Source organism: Aspergillus melleus (assembly GCF_016097325.1).
Source record: "Aspergillus melleus strain CBS 546.65 chromosome Unknown contig6, whole genome shotgun sequence".
Lineage (NCBI taxonomy): Eukaryota > Fungi > Ascomycota > Eurotiomycetes > Eurotiales > Aspergillaceae > Aspergillus > Aspergillus melleus.
Genome location: NW_025763375.1, coordinates 1,542,003 through 1,554,897, shown reverse-complemented (window position 1 = coordinate 1,554,897; position 12,895 = coordinate 1,542,003). Strand labels below are relative to the sequence as shown.

General features: G+C 51.4%; 8 protein-coding genes across 8 annotated transcripts; 4 read left to right on the top strand and 4 right to left on the bottom strand.

The window, feature by feature from the left end:
• Positions 1 to 146: 146 nt before the first annotated feature.
• On the top strand, positions 147 to 1,510 carry LDX57_010244 (3'-5' exonuclease; the record flags this gene model as incomplete). Its single annotated transcript, XM_046091998.1, has 2 exons — positions 147 to 1,230; positions 1,302 to 1,510. 2 exons carry the CDS (start codon positions 147 to 149, stop codon positions 1,508 to 1,510), a joined length of 1,293 nt encoding a protein of 430 aa, XP_045947975.1.
• A 440-nt stretch (positions 1,511 to 1,950) lies between these two features.
• On the bottom strand, positions 1,951 to 3,075 carry pex10 (ubiquitin-protein ligase peroxin 10; the record flags this gene model as incomplete). Its single annotated transcript, XM_046091997.1, has 1 exon — positions 1,951 to 3,075. The coding sequence occupies one exon, from the start codon at positions 3,073 to 3,075 to the stop codon at positions 1,951 to 1,953; it is 1,125 nt and encodes a 374-aa protein (XP_045947974.1).
• A 526-nt stretch (positions 3,076 to 3,601) lies between these two features.
• ERD1 (EXS domain-containing protein) lies at positions 3,602 to 5,069 on the top strand (the record flags this gene model as incomplete). Its single annotated transcript, XM_046091996.1, has 5 exons — positions 3,602 to 3,686; positions 3,761 to 3,810; positions 3,880 to 4,562; positions 4,619 to 4,932; positions 4,996 to 5,069. The coding sequence occupies 5 exons, from the start codon at positions 3,602 to 3,604 to the stop codon at positions 5,067 to 5,069; spliced, it is 1,206 nt and encodes a 401-aa protein (XP_045947973.1).
• Positions 5,070 to 5,811: 742 nt separating this feature from the next.
• LDX57_010241 (uncharacterized protein) lies at positions 5,812 to 6,843 on the bottom strand (the record flags this gene model as incomplete). The annotated part of the gene is made up of 1 exon (XM_046091995.1): positions 5,812 to 6,843. The coding sequence occupies one exon, from the start codon at positions 6,841 to 6,843 to the stop codon at positions 5,812 to 5,814; it is 1,032 nt and encodes a 343-aa protein (XP_045947972.1).
• A 682-nt stretch (positions 6,844 to 7,525) lies between these two features.
• Positions 7,526 to 8,655, bottom strand: LDX57_010240 (Ac45/VOA1 transmembrane domain-containing protein; the record flags this gene model as incomplete). Its single annotated transcript, XM_046091994.1, has 5 exons — positions 7,526 to 7,665; positions 7,738 to 7,974; positions 8,035 to 8,139; positions 8,204 to 8,502; positions 8,561 to 8,655. The coding sequence occupies 5 exons, from the start codon at positions 8,653 to 8,655 to the stop codon at positions 7,526 to 7,528; spliced, it is 876 nt and encodes a 291-aa protein (XP_045947971.1).
• A 314-nt stretch (positions 8,656 to 8,969) lies between these two features.
• LDX57_010239 (rRNA-processing protein RRP17) lies at positions 8,970 to 9,714 on the top strand (the record flags this gene model as incomplete). Its single annotated transcript, XM_046091993.1, has 2 exons — positions 8,970 to 9,149; positions 9,232 to 9,714. 2 exons carry the CDS (start codon positions 8,970 to 8,972, stop codon positions 9,712 to 9,714), a joined length of 663 nt encoding a protein of 220 aa, XP_045947970.1.
• Positions 9,715 to 10,025: 311 nt separating this feature from the next.
• TPM2 (tropomyosin) lies at positions 10,026 to 10,790 on the bottom strand (the record flags this gene model as incomplete). The annotated part of the gene is made up of 3 exons (XM_046091992.1): positions 10,026 to 10,188; positions 10,258 to 10,562; positions 10,773 to 10,790. 3 exons carry the CDS (start codon positions 10,788 to 10,790, stop codon positions 10,026 to 10,028), a joined length of 486 nt encoding a protein of 161 aa, XP_045947969.1.
• Positions 10,791 to 11,352: 562 nt separating this feature from the next.
• LDX57_010237 (uncharacterized protein) lies at positions 11,353 to 12,756 on the top strand (the record flags this gene model as incomplete). The annotated part of the gene is made up of 3 exons (XM_046091991.1): positions 11,353 to 11,608; positions 11,692 to 11,928; positions 11,987 to 12,756. 3 exons carry the CDS (start codon positions 11,353 to 11,355, stop codon positions 12,754 to 12,756), a joined length of 1,263 nt encoding a protein of 420 aa, XP_045947968.1.
• Between the last annotated feature and the right edge of the window lie 139 nt (positions 12,757 to 12,895).

Below are 12,895 nucleotides of genomic sequence, written 5' to 3'. Positions count from 1 at the left end.
ATAGTGTCGGTACATTAGTCGTTAGCCTGTCTAGCTCCGTCAGTACCAGGTATGCAGAGCTGTTTGATTTCCGATCTTTGGGATTTTACTGACAGGATCTTAGCTGCTTCAATGGTACAGCATCCAAAGTGCAACGAAGACTGTTAATGTCTTCCTCTTCGTCTTTTCCTAGTTACCCGTGTACCAAGAAAGCATCTCAGGGCCAGAAGAAGCTGTTGGTGATGTTATACCACACCAAAAGCTTTAATAGGGGTGCTGCGATAGTAGCCCATGCTGCTCGGAAAGTAATTAGCGAACCGAGACTTGGAAGATCATGTCTCCCTACGCTTGAGCGCAAGTTTCTTCGCCACTCAAAGGAACAAAAGCGCTTTTTTGAATCTTCAAGTTATTGTCCCAAATCACAGTCTAAGATACCGGTCCTTGCGCGTGCCCATTGCTCATTTAACTCAAGGGTCGGTGTTTCCAGCAAAGCTAGGCCTCACAGGGTCGGACAAGCAAACAGATACTATTCATCCGATGCTTGCACTGAACCGATAACTGGACAGCCCACTGGCCCTGGCGAGTACGCCTGTATCAGTCGGACTAGTTCTCTGGTTCAAGATGGGCCTCCCAAAGCAGCACCGCCACTTGATGACTTAACCCCTGATGAAAGCCCAGATTCCTTGCCGGAATTTTGGAGCTATAGCTCCCAGAAGAGTCCCGATGGGAAAGACATCGTTGTACATTATTGCAAATCATTGAAGAACATGGAGAAGGTAGCAAAGCTCTTCTCAAATGATAAAGTCCTTGGGTTTGATATGGAGTGGAAAGCTCAGGCCTCTGCCTCTGACAGCCTCCAAAGCAACGTCTCCTTAATACAAATTGCAAACAGAAGCCGCATCGCGTTATTTCAAGTGGCAATGTTTAAACCGGCGAAGGGGGTCAAAGACCTGGTTGCTCCTACTTTAAAGAAAATCCTCGAGTCGCCAGATATCACCAAAGTTGGGGTGTCCATAAAAGCAGATTGCACTCGCCTGCGAAGATTCCTCAAAATCGATACGCGCGCCATTTTTGAGCTTAGCCATTTGCATAAGCTGGTCAAATACTGTCATTCAAATCCGCGCTTGATCAATAAGAGACTTGTTAGTTTGAACGACCAAGTGGAAGAACATTTTGGGCTACCGTTGGTGAAAGATGAGTCTGTCCGCTGCAGTGACTGGACTGTTGCCCTTAATTACCCCCAAGTACAATGTGAGTCCGCCTATGCCCACTGTCTCGATGCGATCTGCCTACTCAATGTTAACACTCTCTTTCTTTTCTAGATGCTGCCACAGATCCATATGCATGCATTTGTCTATTCGATGCTCTAAATGCCAAAAGGCAATCTTTAGATCCCATGCCCCCTCTACCAGCACATGCCGAGCTGGACCTACCAATTCGAGTAGTAGATGAATCCGCTGAGAATATCGACTCTGATGACGTCGAGTTAGTCGACCAGGAAACAGAGACGCCAGCCAAGGAAGACACATAGCATGTCAAGTTGGAAGCGCGAGGATGGTTGCGCGACTATTTGTGGTTTTCATGAACGCACAAGTGCAGAGTTCGATAGTGTACCGTGTGTTATTAATTTCTTGTGGTTCCCCTTTTTGACATTTTGGATACCAAAATCTGCTATTTAGGAGCGACCATACATGGCAAGAGATTTAGACCTTTCCTGCTGTATATAATCAAATTCAACTCACGCCGAGAAATTCTTTGGGTAATCTCCACTATTGAACATGCTGTCCATGGATTGAACGGGCTATTACATATACAGTGGGTATATTTGTCTAAGCACAAGTTTCAAGAAGAGACAAAAAAGCTGAAAGAAGGGCATGACACTCATATACAAAAAAAAGACGCTAGATGAGAAAGGATCGCGAATAAACAGATGCGCACGTTAAAATGTCTGAGCCTTAACACCTGAACAGGCTACCCTCTCAAGGGCAGTACTTTCGATAGGAGAACCTCTTGCCGGCAAAGGGGACACTCGGGCTTCTCGCGCACCCAGTCTCGGACGCATGTCCAACAGAAGACATGGCCACATGTTGTAACGCTTGGATCCTTGAAGGATTCTAGACAAAGCGTGCATTTGCGCTGCTGACCCGAGGGTATCCAGGGAATGGCGTTGGGGTCCTCCCCTAGATCATACCGGGCGTCATCAGCTGGTAGATGCGGGAGTGAAGAAGGATTTTCGATTGACTGGAGTAAAGACTTGTCCTGCCGATTCGAATCGCCTGACCCCAATTCGACACTTTCTTCTTGCTGCAGACTGACCCCGACCTTTTGGATATGCAGAACACTCTGCACGGCGATCTGCAAGACTAGTAGCACACCTAGCACTTCATATCCAACCCGTTGTTCGTTTTCTTCGAGCTTCTTCGTAAACACGTAGCGGAGACCCCAGAAGCGCTTCGACAGATGGTAGTATGACCCGGTGAAATAGAAGGTCGCGATACTGAGAGCATAGATGGGAGAAAGTGACGTGATGGAGTCAAGATGCTCAAGAATATATTTCTGAATGCGCAGCTTTGTAAAAAAGCCCGCTTTCTTCGAGGAATTGCTCTTCGAGTTGCTCAATGCTTCCCGAGTTTGCTGAGCCTTGAGTTGTTGTCGAGCGATACTACGCTCTAACTTGGCACGCAGTTTTTGACGAAGGACGGGGAGGGTTTTCTGCAGAATCCATGGAGATAAGATACTACTCAAGACGTACCCAGCACGCCGCACGATAGATGGGAGTCTGAGAGTGTCGTCCTCCAGCTGAACAAGATCACAGTATTCCTCTCCCAACGTCCGGTTACCGATCAATGTTGTTAAGGAAAAGTAGAGGATCTCGGTGAGGTTCTTTATGGTATCCGAGTAGGTGTGAGCGAATCGGGCTCCGCGGAGGGATCGAGCTATGGATTGAGCCTGATACACCAGACTCGACGTAAGAAAGACATCTTTTTCATGGGAACGAATGATGTCCGGGGACGTCGCAAATGGATAAAAATGGGCCGAGGGGCTGGGAACCGACGACGACGGAGGAGTGGATAGAGAGAGGTCTTCGTCTGCCATTATGGTGGATGGGGTGTAAGGCGCAATGCGAGAAAGGCGACGGGGTGAATGGGGAGATGGATAGCTTCATCGGCGACAGCGGCGGCCATCGGCTATCTTGCTCGCTCGCTCGCCGTCTCTCCTCTCTACCCCGGACGGCGGGTCGACGATTGGGACCTCGGCAGGTTCCACGTGATACAGGCCACGTGACTACTCACGTGAGTTAAGTGGATCCCGTTTTGGAAGCCGAGCGGCTAAGACGCAAGCGGATAAGCGTGACCCGAGACCTCCAGTGAATGCCGCGCGGAGCCGCCTGGACTCTGAAACCGTCCCTGAGCTTCTTCACCTTTGGGCTGCTAGTCATGAATGAGTATTTCGGTTTTCAGACTCACCCTTAGTCACTCTTTTGGCCTATCTTACCTTCTTCTTCGTCCTTCTATTTTTTGTCTTTTTCGTTTCTTTTCTTTCGGTTCTTGTGTTCTGCTCTTGTTTCTTTGACCTTATCTCCGCTCAGGTGCTGATTCTCCCGGCGCCGCTTCAATGGAATATGGGTCCTGATCAGCATGCTCAACTGGACGACATCAGTCTTGTCCTTCCATTCCCCTGTCGCGTGGCTGTGATTCTGGTTGCTGGTATGCTACCTTGCTCTGGCAATCTAATGGCCTTGTCTACCCTTTCAGATCGCCATATTGATTTCAACGACTAGGTTTCTGGGGTTGGGGAGTTAATCTGCATTATCTCCTGAAGAGAAATATTGTGGGTGAACCGCCCCCCTCCCCCCCCCTTTGGATCACGAGAATTCCAACTGACAGATTGCATTTCTAGGATGTCCCTGCCCTTATTCGATATCCCGCCCGGCATTCTTCCCATCAACGACCCCATCACTCCTCGACGTACCATTTAGCGACCCTTCTGACCATTCCCCTTGTTTTAACCCTTCTGATATTCTGGGCCGCCACTCATGGATCTAAGGAACGAGTGGAAGCGCTGGACTACATTCCCCAGTCGTACCTCTTCATTTACATCATCATTATCCTTCTCCCGTACAACCGCCTTGCGCGAACCGGACGACACCGACTACTCGTGACCTTGAGACGAATCAGTGTGGGTGGGCTAGCGGAGGCCCAGGATGGCAAATTTGGCGACATTCTCTTGGCCGACGCCCTGACCAGCTACGCTAAGGTCTTGGGAGACTTTGTCGTTACCTTCTGCATGTTCTTTGGATCCGACGTCTCCAGCACATCCAAGCCCCATCGCAAATGCGGCAACGACTACCTCACCCCTCTCATCATTGCGACTCCCAGTCTTATCCGACTTCGACAATGTTTAATCGAGTACCTCCGGGTCCATCGCAGTGGCCCCAAGAGAGAAAGTACGGGCTTTCAGCACTTGGCTAACGCCTTGAAATATGCGACCGCATTTCCCGTCATCGTCCTGTCCGCCAAATTGAGGAATTACAATCCCCTTGAGATGTACGGATATAGTGAAATGAGCCTATCCCGCCTCTTGTACGTATCACTGCGGTCTGCGCGGCGTGGGACGGTTTGGTTAATCGATGTTCTAGGTATATCTGTACCTTTATCAACTCTGCCTACTCTTTCTACTGGGATGTGACCAAGGATTGGGATCTAACCCTCTTCACACCATCCCGCCTCGACCCAGACCATCCTTATGGATTACGTCGCCATCGCTACTTTTCCGACCGACAGTACTATGCTGCCATCTTGCTGGATTTAGGCATTCGCTTCGCATGGATTTCCAGGTTCGTGCCAGGATTTCTCTGGCTTACCGAGACCGAGGGGGGTCTTTTCACCCTGATGTTCCTCGAGGTTGCCCGTCGATGGATGTGGATTTTCCTTCGAGTAGAGGCCGAATGGAGTTAGTGCTTTATCTATGCCCGTGTGAATGATCATCAAGAATTGTCGAGCTAACTCCTAACAGTCAGGAATAACCGTGGCCCAGCACCCGATGATATCCTTCTCGGCGAGTTCAACGGCAAACTAGACGCCGATTGACAACATCCACCGAAAAACCTCGACAAATCGCCCTTTTCTTCGATAAGAAAAGAAAATAAATGTCATGACTTGTATTTACATGTAGACAGGACCGAGTGTTATTGTTGAACTTACGTACGCCTTTGTTGTTGTTTTTATTGTCATTATTTGCTACGCCTTTGAAGCCTACTATCGCTTGTTCCTTGTTTTTTCCCCAGGTTTACACCCTTTCTTATCTCTCTATATAACTACACCTCCAGCTAGGGGATGGCTAGCTTTCCGATAGACTCATATTCACTGTCCTTTCAGCTTGTATCATATGGGCGAGCGCGATCCGGAGCTGCTTTGTGCATAAAAAAGATCGTTTCGGTCCTTTGTTTCTTTCATAATTGGGGTTTCTGGGGGATGTTGGGATGGACGGGTAATCACTAATTGCATGTGAAGGGCTTCTCTTTCCTTTCACAAGACACAAAATCAAGAACAATCAAAAATATAATCATGCAAATTTTTCCAAAGGAAATACAGTTAAGCGTTGATCCAATAAACTCCATCGCCGGATATATCACAAAATCAAGCGGTTAGATACATGATTCGTAGGAAGGGAAAGATGCTGAAAGGATATACAAGATACATGCACATGGACAGGAGGTGAACGATCCAAGACTTGAAACGAGAGAAAAGAAAAAAAAATAGGTACCAAAGAGATAAATGAACCGCGTGAAGGCTATCGTCGCTCGTCGAAGCATTTGTTCACTAAGCAAATCTAGGGCCGTCTTTGAGGAGGGTGGTTCTCGAATAGGTCTTCTAAGTATGCACTTGGTGTTCTTCCTGGGTGAGGAGAGGAGAGGTTCACACTGCTAGTAGAGGCGCCGACATACGACTGCCTGCCGGGATGATGATGAGGGTCATACGCACCGCTTGCAGGCGGTGTTCCCGGTGGGCTTGGGCCTGATCTAGTTTGAGAATAACCCTGAGACTGCGGACCCAGGCCCGACAGGTCGGACGTTGAGAAACGAGTAGTCGAGCCGCCAACGCCGCCAGCGGCAGCGTTTCCGGCAGCATAGTATCCGGCGGGAAGATAGCTTGAGCCTCTATTCCCGCCACTGTGCATTCCGGCAGTGGGCGAAAAGAACAATCCGCTGTTGGAGCTGGGACCTTTGGATGGCCGGCGGTGGGAGTGGCTTGAACGATGTTTCCCGCTCATCTTCTCGAGCGATACGGCGGGCGGAGCTCCATGCGCATGGCTTGATCGCTTCTTCCGCTTATGGTGAAGCAGTCCCTTTGTTTCAGACGAATGTGCGATCGCAGCCTGACGGACGGATCGGTTCACAGACCATGCGACAAGCCCACGCCAGGCGAGAACGGAAAGGCCAATAAATCCCAAGGCTGCTCCGACGGCAATGAACACGGTGCCTTCAGGAGTGTCGGACTTTTGCATATAGGGAGCATCGCTTGTTGGCGGTACCGTCACTACGGGGTGGTTGCTCGTCGATGATGACGAAGAACTGCTCGCAGATTCGGTGGATGTCGATTCGGAGTCGGTCGTCGTCGTCGCTGATGATTCCCTAGTTCGCGAGCGGGTGGTGGTAGATTCATCGCTCGTACTGGTCGCAGCATTGGTAGTGGTCGCAGCGTCGGTGGTTGTCGCATCGTCGACCGTCGTGGTCGCTCGGTCCCGATCATCACTGGTGCGTTGAGCCACCGATAATTGAGCGAAGAAGATCAAAACGAGTAGCACGAGCACCACAAATGAGCGTCGACGGGCCTTGCGAGGGCCCACAGGGAGAAAAACCATGGCCAGTGTAGATATGATCCGATTCGACGAAAAAGACGTATATGTCGATACTTTGTGTGTCCAGCGCGCCAACGGAGATAACCGCAACGAGATCAAAGACTGTCGCAAAATCTCGCAACGTTCAAGTAAACGAAAGACTTGCCCAGTATGTGGCGGGCAGGGAATGGGGGCGTAGATCTTTATCGGATAAGCTCCACCCAAACACCGGGTCAACAATCAAGAACCTAGAGATGAGACGACGAGCGTCTAAGATAGATCAGAAGACAGAATGAAGGACTGCCACCATCAAGCAGGGGTTTGTGTCGGGCGGAATCTGGCAAGGAAGTGAGGGACAAGCCCGAGAGCTGAGAATGCAAGACGGACGCAGAGATCAGCGGACAGGCAAAGAAGAGAAGAGTCGAGCCATTTTGGCGTCGGTTGCCCCGTGCCCACGCCGGATGCCCCAGGCACCGACTGCGGAGGCGGAGCCCGACACGTGATGCCTATATTTAGGTGGATTGCATATGTAAGGCAATCACCCATCTTCCTACGAAGATCGACAAGAGAAACACCGAAACATAGAGATACAATTTATATATGACAGTTAGAACATTAAATGACAAAGAAAAGCCATCCATGCTTATCCCCAAACAATGCCCAAAAGAAAAACGAAACAGAGAAACGGCGTCATCATCAACTGTTATCACTGCTGCTTCTTCTGGACAGCTGAGGAGCTATCCTTCTCAAAGGCGGCATAAGGGACCTGCAAGCTCATGAGAGCACTAAGACCGACATACAAGATGGTCAGACAGACGAAGGAAGCCATCAGCCCCATGAAGATGCCTGCACATGGTTAGCAATTAAGATACTCTCAACATATCCCCAAGGAACCGCATCGAGCGGGCGAGAACATACCGGGCGTGAAGTATTGGTATTCTTGAAACAAGGATTTGTTGGAGGCGGCTCCATCCTGACGAGCTCTCACCGAATGGTCACGCTTTAGGTCCATATGGATGGGATCCTGGTAAGGGTTGCTTTCTGAGTGATAGAGACTGGGATCGGACTCGTCGAACTCCCTTGGCGAAGTCACATATAGGACTGAATATTTCTTTGATTCGGGGAGCCGCTCAATGATGTCGGATAAAAGTCCATCTGCAGTCTAGCATCAGCAAACATTCCGGCCTCGTTATTGCTGAGCCTGGGTGGACAGACCGTTGTCTACAAGTTGCTGGGCTCGATCAGATCCCGAGGGAAGGACGGGAAAGTCAATGAACAGAACGCGGGGGGCAGTTCCCAGATCCGAAGGATAAGAGCCAGCTAAGAAGTTACGTTAGTCTCATCACGCATCCCTCAATCGGATTCGAGATACGGAAGAACTCACAAGCCCCATCGACGACTGTGGATTGGGCGCCGCACTCCCGCTCAAGGACATTTTGGATCTGTTTCGCGTCCAGCACGCCAGCAACCTCATGGATTGTCATTGTCGACCGGATGTCCTTATCCTTCCCCGTCATCTTCGCGCCGAGGCGGGGTGCGGACTTGCGGGTAGAGAAATCGGTGCTATGCACACCGGGCTGAGAGGCGATGACATAGTAGTCCGAAGGGCAGGAGCTCAGCTCAGAAGAAATGTCCTGTAGCAGCGACGTCGCGGTTTTCAGTCGGGCCGAGGAGGCGAGGATCCTTCAGAGGAAGCTAGTTAGCTGCGGTGTCTGGAGAAGCTGGTGAGGTCACAACCCACTCGGAAGTCGAAGCTAGGAAAAAGGGGGAGGTGTCCCGGAAGGCGTTGGCAGTTGCTGCTCCAAGAGCAAGTAGCGAGAGCCCACCGAAATGCATCGTGGCGAAAAGTATGTGTACGTATGGTGCCTGGGAGTATCTAGACAGGCGCGGTGCTGTCCGAGAGGCCGCAGAATGATGGTTGGAGCCAGGCTGGTGCCGTCGGTCTCGGAGGCGGTCGAGCCGCCCGACAAGGCGGCGGACCTTAGCTTGGCCCAGAGAAAAAAAAAGAAAGAAAAAACTTCCAAGTTACCCCAATACGTTTACGCTCCCCCTCCCGGTATCCAATATATTGCGATCCTTTTCCTGTTATTTGTTCTTCTTCTTCTTCTTTTCTTGTTAATTGCCGTCCATTACAGGAGGTTGTCGGAACTATGGGTCCTATGGCGAAACGGCGAAAAGTGCAAAGCAAAACCGAGGAGATCAACTTCGATCCCTCCGCTCGTCATACATTCTTAACGGGCTTTCGCAAACGAAAGCAACAACGGGTGAAGCATGCGCAGGAAGTGGCAGAGCAAAAATATAAAGAACAGAAAAGAGAGGAAAGAAAAAGGGTTCGTTACGAAGCCATCCTGCCCGCCTCGAGGCAACACGGGCCAAAGCAAGCCTGAGGACTAATGCGTGCTCTCCGTTTAGATTCGGCAAGAACGAACCGAAGGATTTCAGCGTGCGATCGAGGAGCACCAAAGGCAATTGAAGAAGATCAACGATGAGAACCGTGACAGTGACGATTCCGAATCTGGCAGTGACGACGAGGCGGAGAATCAGGAATGGGAAGGGTTTGCAGAGCCGCCAGCGGTGGATTACGAAGCAGAGTACATCGACGAGGATAAATACACGACGGTGACGGTGGAGGAGATGGATCCTTCGAGAGAAGGTTTGTTGAGGTCTCAAGAAGACGACAACTCGAGTGAAGCGGACGAGCAAACAGAGGCGGCGCCCGAAGCCGAGACCAAACAGTCGGCCGGACCGACAAAAAAGCGGATATCCGATAACAAGGTCCAGAAGAAGAAGAAGAAAAAGTTCCGGTACGAAAGCAAGGAGGAGCGCAGGCTGACGCGGGCAAAGCAGCGCCAGTCGAACCACAGGAAAGCGCAGGCCCGGCGAGAGCGAGGATGAAATACAGAGTTAATCAGCCGGGCACAGATACAACCCCGGCGGCAATTCAATTAAATATGTTCTATGTACCTTTCCATGAGGAAGTATATGTTTGGTTCAAAATAGAATGGAGACAAATAGGACAGACAAGCGGCATAGCAACAACGAGTCCCGCCAACGCACAGGAGGCAATACGTCCAGCCGGCTCTCCCGTCGACGGATGGCAGTAAAGGAAACTGCAATACGCAGGTAACTGAAAGGGAAGTCTGTTGGAATCAAGGTCGAATCGAATATTTCCAGATAAACTCTACGCCCGTACCCGTAGTCCGTACTTAGACGTTGCTGATGGAAACCTCGAGGTCGTGGAGATCCTTCTCGAGCTCGCTGTGCTTCTTGGCCATCTCCTCGTACTTGCTCTCCCACTGGTCACGAGACGCTTCGAGGGCCTGGACTTTACGCTCGTAGTGGCCGGCCTTGACGTCGGTTTGGCGGAGTCTATCACACAGGTATTGTCAGCAACGTGGTCCCACGGAAGGTGAATAGGGGTCTGATTCGGGGACATACTTCTCGTTGGTCTCGCGCAGATTCCGATCGGCTTCCTCAGCCTCTTCCTCCAGCAGCTGCAGGCGTCTCTGAAGGGCTTCGTTCTGGGTGTCGTGCTGGGCACTCTGGGTGGCAGAGTCCTTGGCCTCCTTCACGGCGAGTTCCAACTTCTCCACCTCACCCTCCAAGAGCTGGTTTCGGTGGTTGAGGGATGTGATTTCCTGCTCCTTGGCCAGGTTCTCCTGTTCCAGCGTCCTCACTTTGACCTTCAACTCCTCAACCTTGGCCTGGGCATCGTCAGCCTCCAGGCGGAGGTTGTTCATTCTCTAGAACATAATCTGTTAGTTTCGATGCTTGAAACCGGAACCAAAATGATCTGAACAGGTGGACGGATATCCCATTTCTGTGATGCATGAAGCGGCCAAAAGATAGGAGATAGGGGTCGGGACAGTCGGGACAACGGAATGTGCATGTGCATTTCTAGGAGCTTCCAAGCTACCCCGCCAAAGGGGGGGGGAAGGGGAATGTCAACTCACCTCCTTGATCTTGTCCATGGTGAGTGATGAGGTCTATGTAAGGGAACGAGAAAGTATGTATTGAAGAAGATGGAAGATGGAGATGTAGCAGCGGCAGATATACGGGACTGAAAGGCTTTCGCCAGCGAGAAACCAGGAGAAAATGATGGGAAATAATAAAGGGAAAGACCAAGTGGAGAGAGAGAAAGAGACCGACTGCCTGGCGGTCAGCCGCCCTAAACTCTTTCGGGCTGTCAGGTACTTACCAGTCACGGGAGCCCCCTGAGTCAGCATGTCTCCCGGTACGCCCGCCATACACGTACGGTACAGCCGGTACTGTTACCCCTACTAGTTAGCTACCTAAGGAGTACTTCCGCGCTGTCCGTCCCATGGAAATGGGAAGGATACGCCCCCGGGAGCCTCCCGCGTCTCCACGGGCAACCGTCGACAAAAACACCTGCCAATCTAGAACCACCTAAGGTAGCTAACTTCTACCCTCACCGCATCCTCATCCCACCATTCACCCGTCGTCCCATCTCTCCCTCCAATATTGATCCACCTCATCCCAGTGCATGAAACAACTCGCCGCATAACCGCCGCCATGCTGGCTCTTCGGGATCAAGAGAACTTGGTGCACGCCCATCAAACCGTCGCCGCCTCCAAGCCTCTGAACCAGGGCGGAAAACAACAGCTGCAACCGAAAACTCCGGGAGCTCGAGCTCCGAAGACCCCTTTCAAAGTCCCGCTGAATGACGAGAACGACCCCTTGGCCTTTGGGAAGAAAACCGTGAAGGGCACCGGTAAACAAAAGGAAAATGGAAAGCCGTCAGTCAAGGATGCATTTGTCACACCACTGGGTATGCTTAGCAAGGACAAGGCCATACCGCGACAGGCGGAATATTATTAACCGTGGCGTCGCGTAGCTAACGACATTATATAGCGGACCCTCGTCAACGCGCCCCTTTGGGCATGAAAACGACCAATGCCAAAGCCAAGGGATTACAGACCCCCGCCCCTCCCGCAGGGACCGTGAAGCCGGAAAGAACGACAAAAAGAGGCTCCACGCAGAGAGTGAAAAGGTTTACTCCCTTGGTCGAGCAGAGCCAAACGAAGACTCAGGATAAGCCGGCCCAGGACGATGTTCCTGACATTGAATATATGCCGCCTAAACCTAAAGGTGGGCCATCGCTCTGCTTTGTTCTCAAAGGGAATTTTCCGTCGCTAACGCCGTACAGAGCTCCCCGATATTCCAGACGATATCACGTACGATACCACGTTCCCTCAATTCCATCCGAAGAATCTCGCCCTTGGTTTGGAGAGCGTGTATGGAGATAATGAGGTTGGAAAGGACGGCCTTACGAAGAGAGATCGCAAACTGCAGCAGGATTCAATCGCATGCGACAAGATGATGGATGACATGATCCTCGAACAAATTGCGAACATCGGATTTGAGGAAGCCGGCGGAGCGGAGCAGCGGGACGAGTCTCACCGGAAGGACGTCTCGAGGGCCCGTCGAGTGCGAGCTCCCAGCACGAGGATCAAGCAGACCAGCAATCTCTCGACTGTGCGGGCTCGGGATGCTGCCGCGGCTCTGTCGGGGACCGACCGTTCCCTTCCACGAACGAGGCAGGCCGCTAACCCAAAGATAAAACCGAGAGTGACTTCATCCCTGTTTTCGTCGAAAAAGCCACGCGCTCCTGCCAATCCATCGTCCATGCGCCATACGGCGGCGACTGCGAGCTCCCGAACAACCGTCGGATACACCAAAGGTCGGGACGTTTCGTCGAAATTGCATGGCAATCCTCCCGATGCCGCAGCGCAGCCTGTCCACAAGGGAATTCTATCGCCGGAGACCTATATGCAGCCCGACGAGGCACCATCTGAGACCGTCTTGGATGCCGGCTTTGGCGAGTACGAAACAGACGGGGTGCCTGCGGAAGTCGAGACCGAGCTTCCGACTTACGAAGAAGACGAAGAAACGCAGAATTTCCAGCTGACTCTGTAAGATCGGGTCATCTCTACTCTCCAGGTTAACTCTTACGGTTTATTCTCAATGCGGCGCACGAATGGTCATCAGGGGGTCAGGGGTTCTCGGAAGGCAGGCAGGTATCGGGGCGTTTCATCATGCGTATGAGGTTATTATT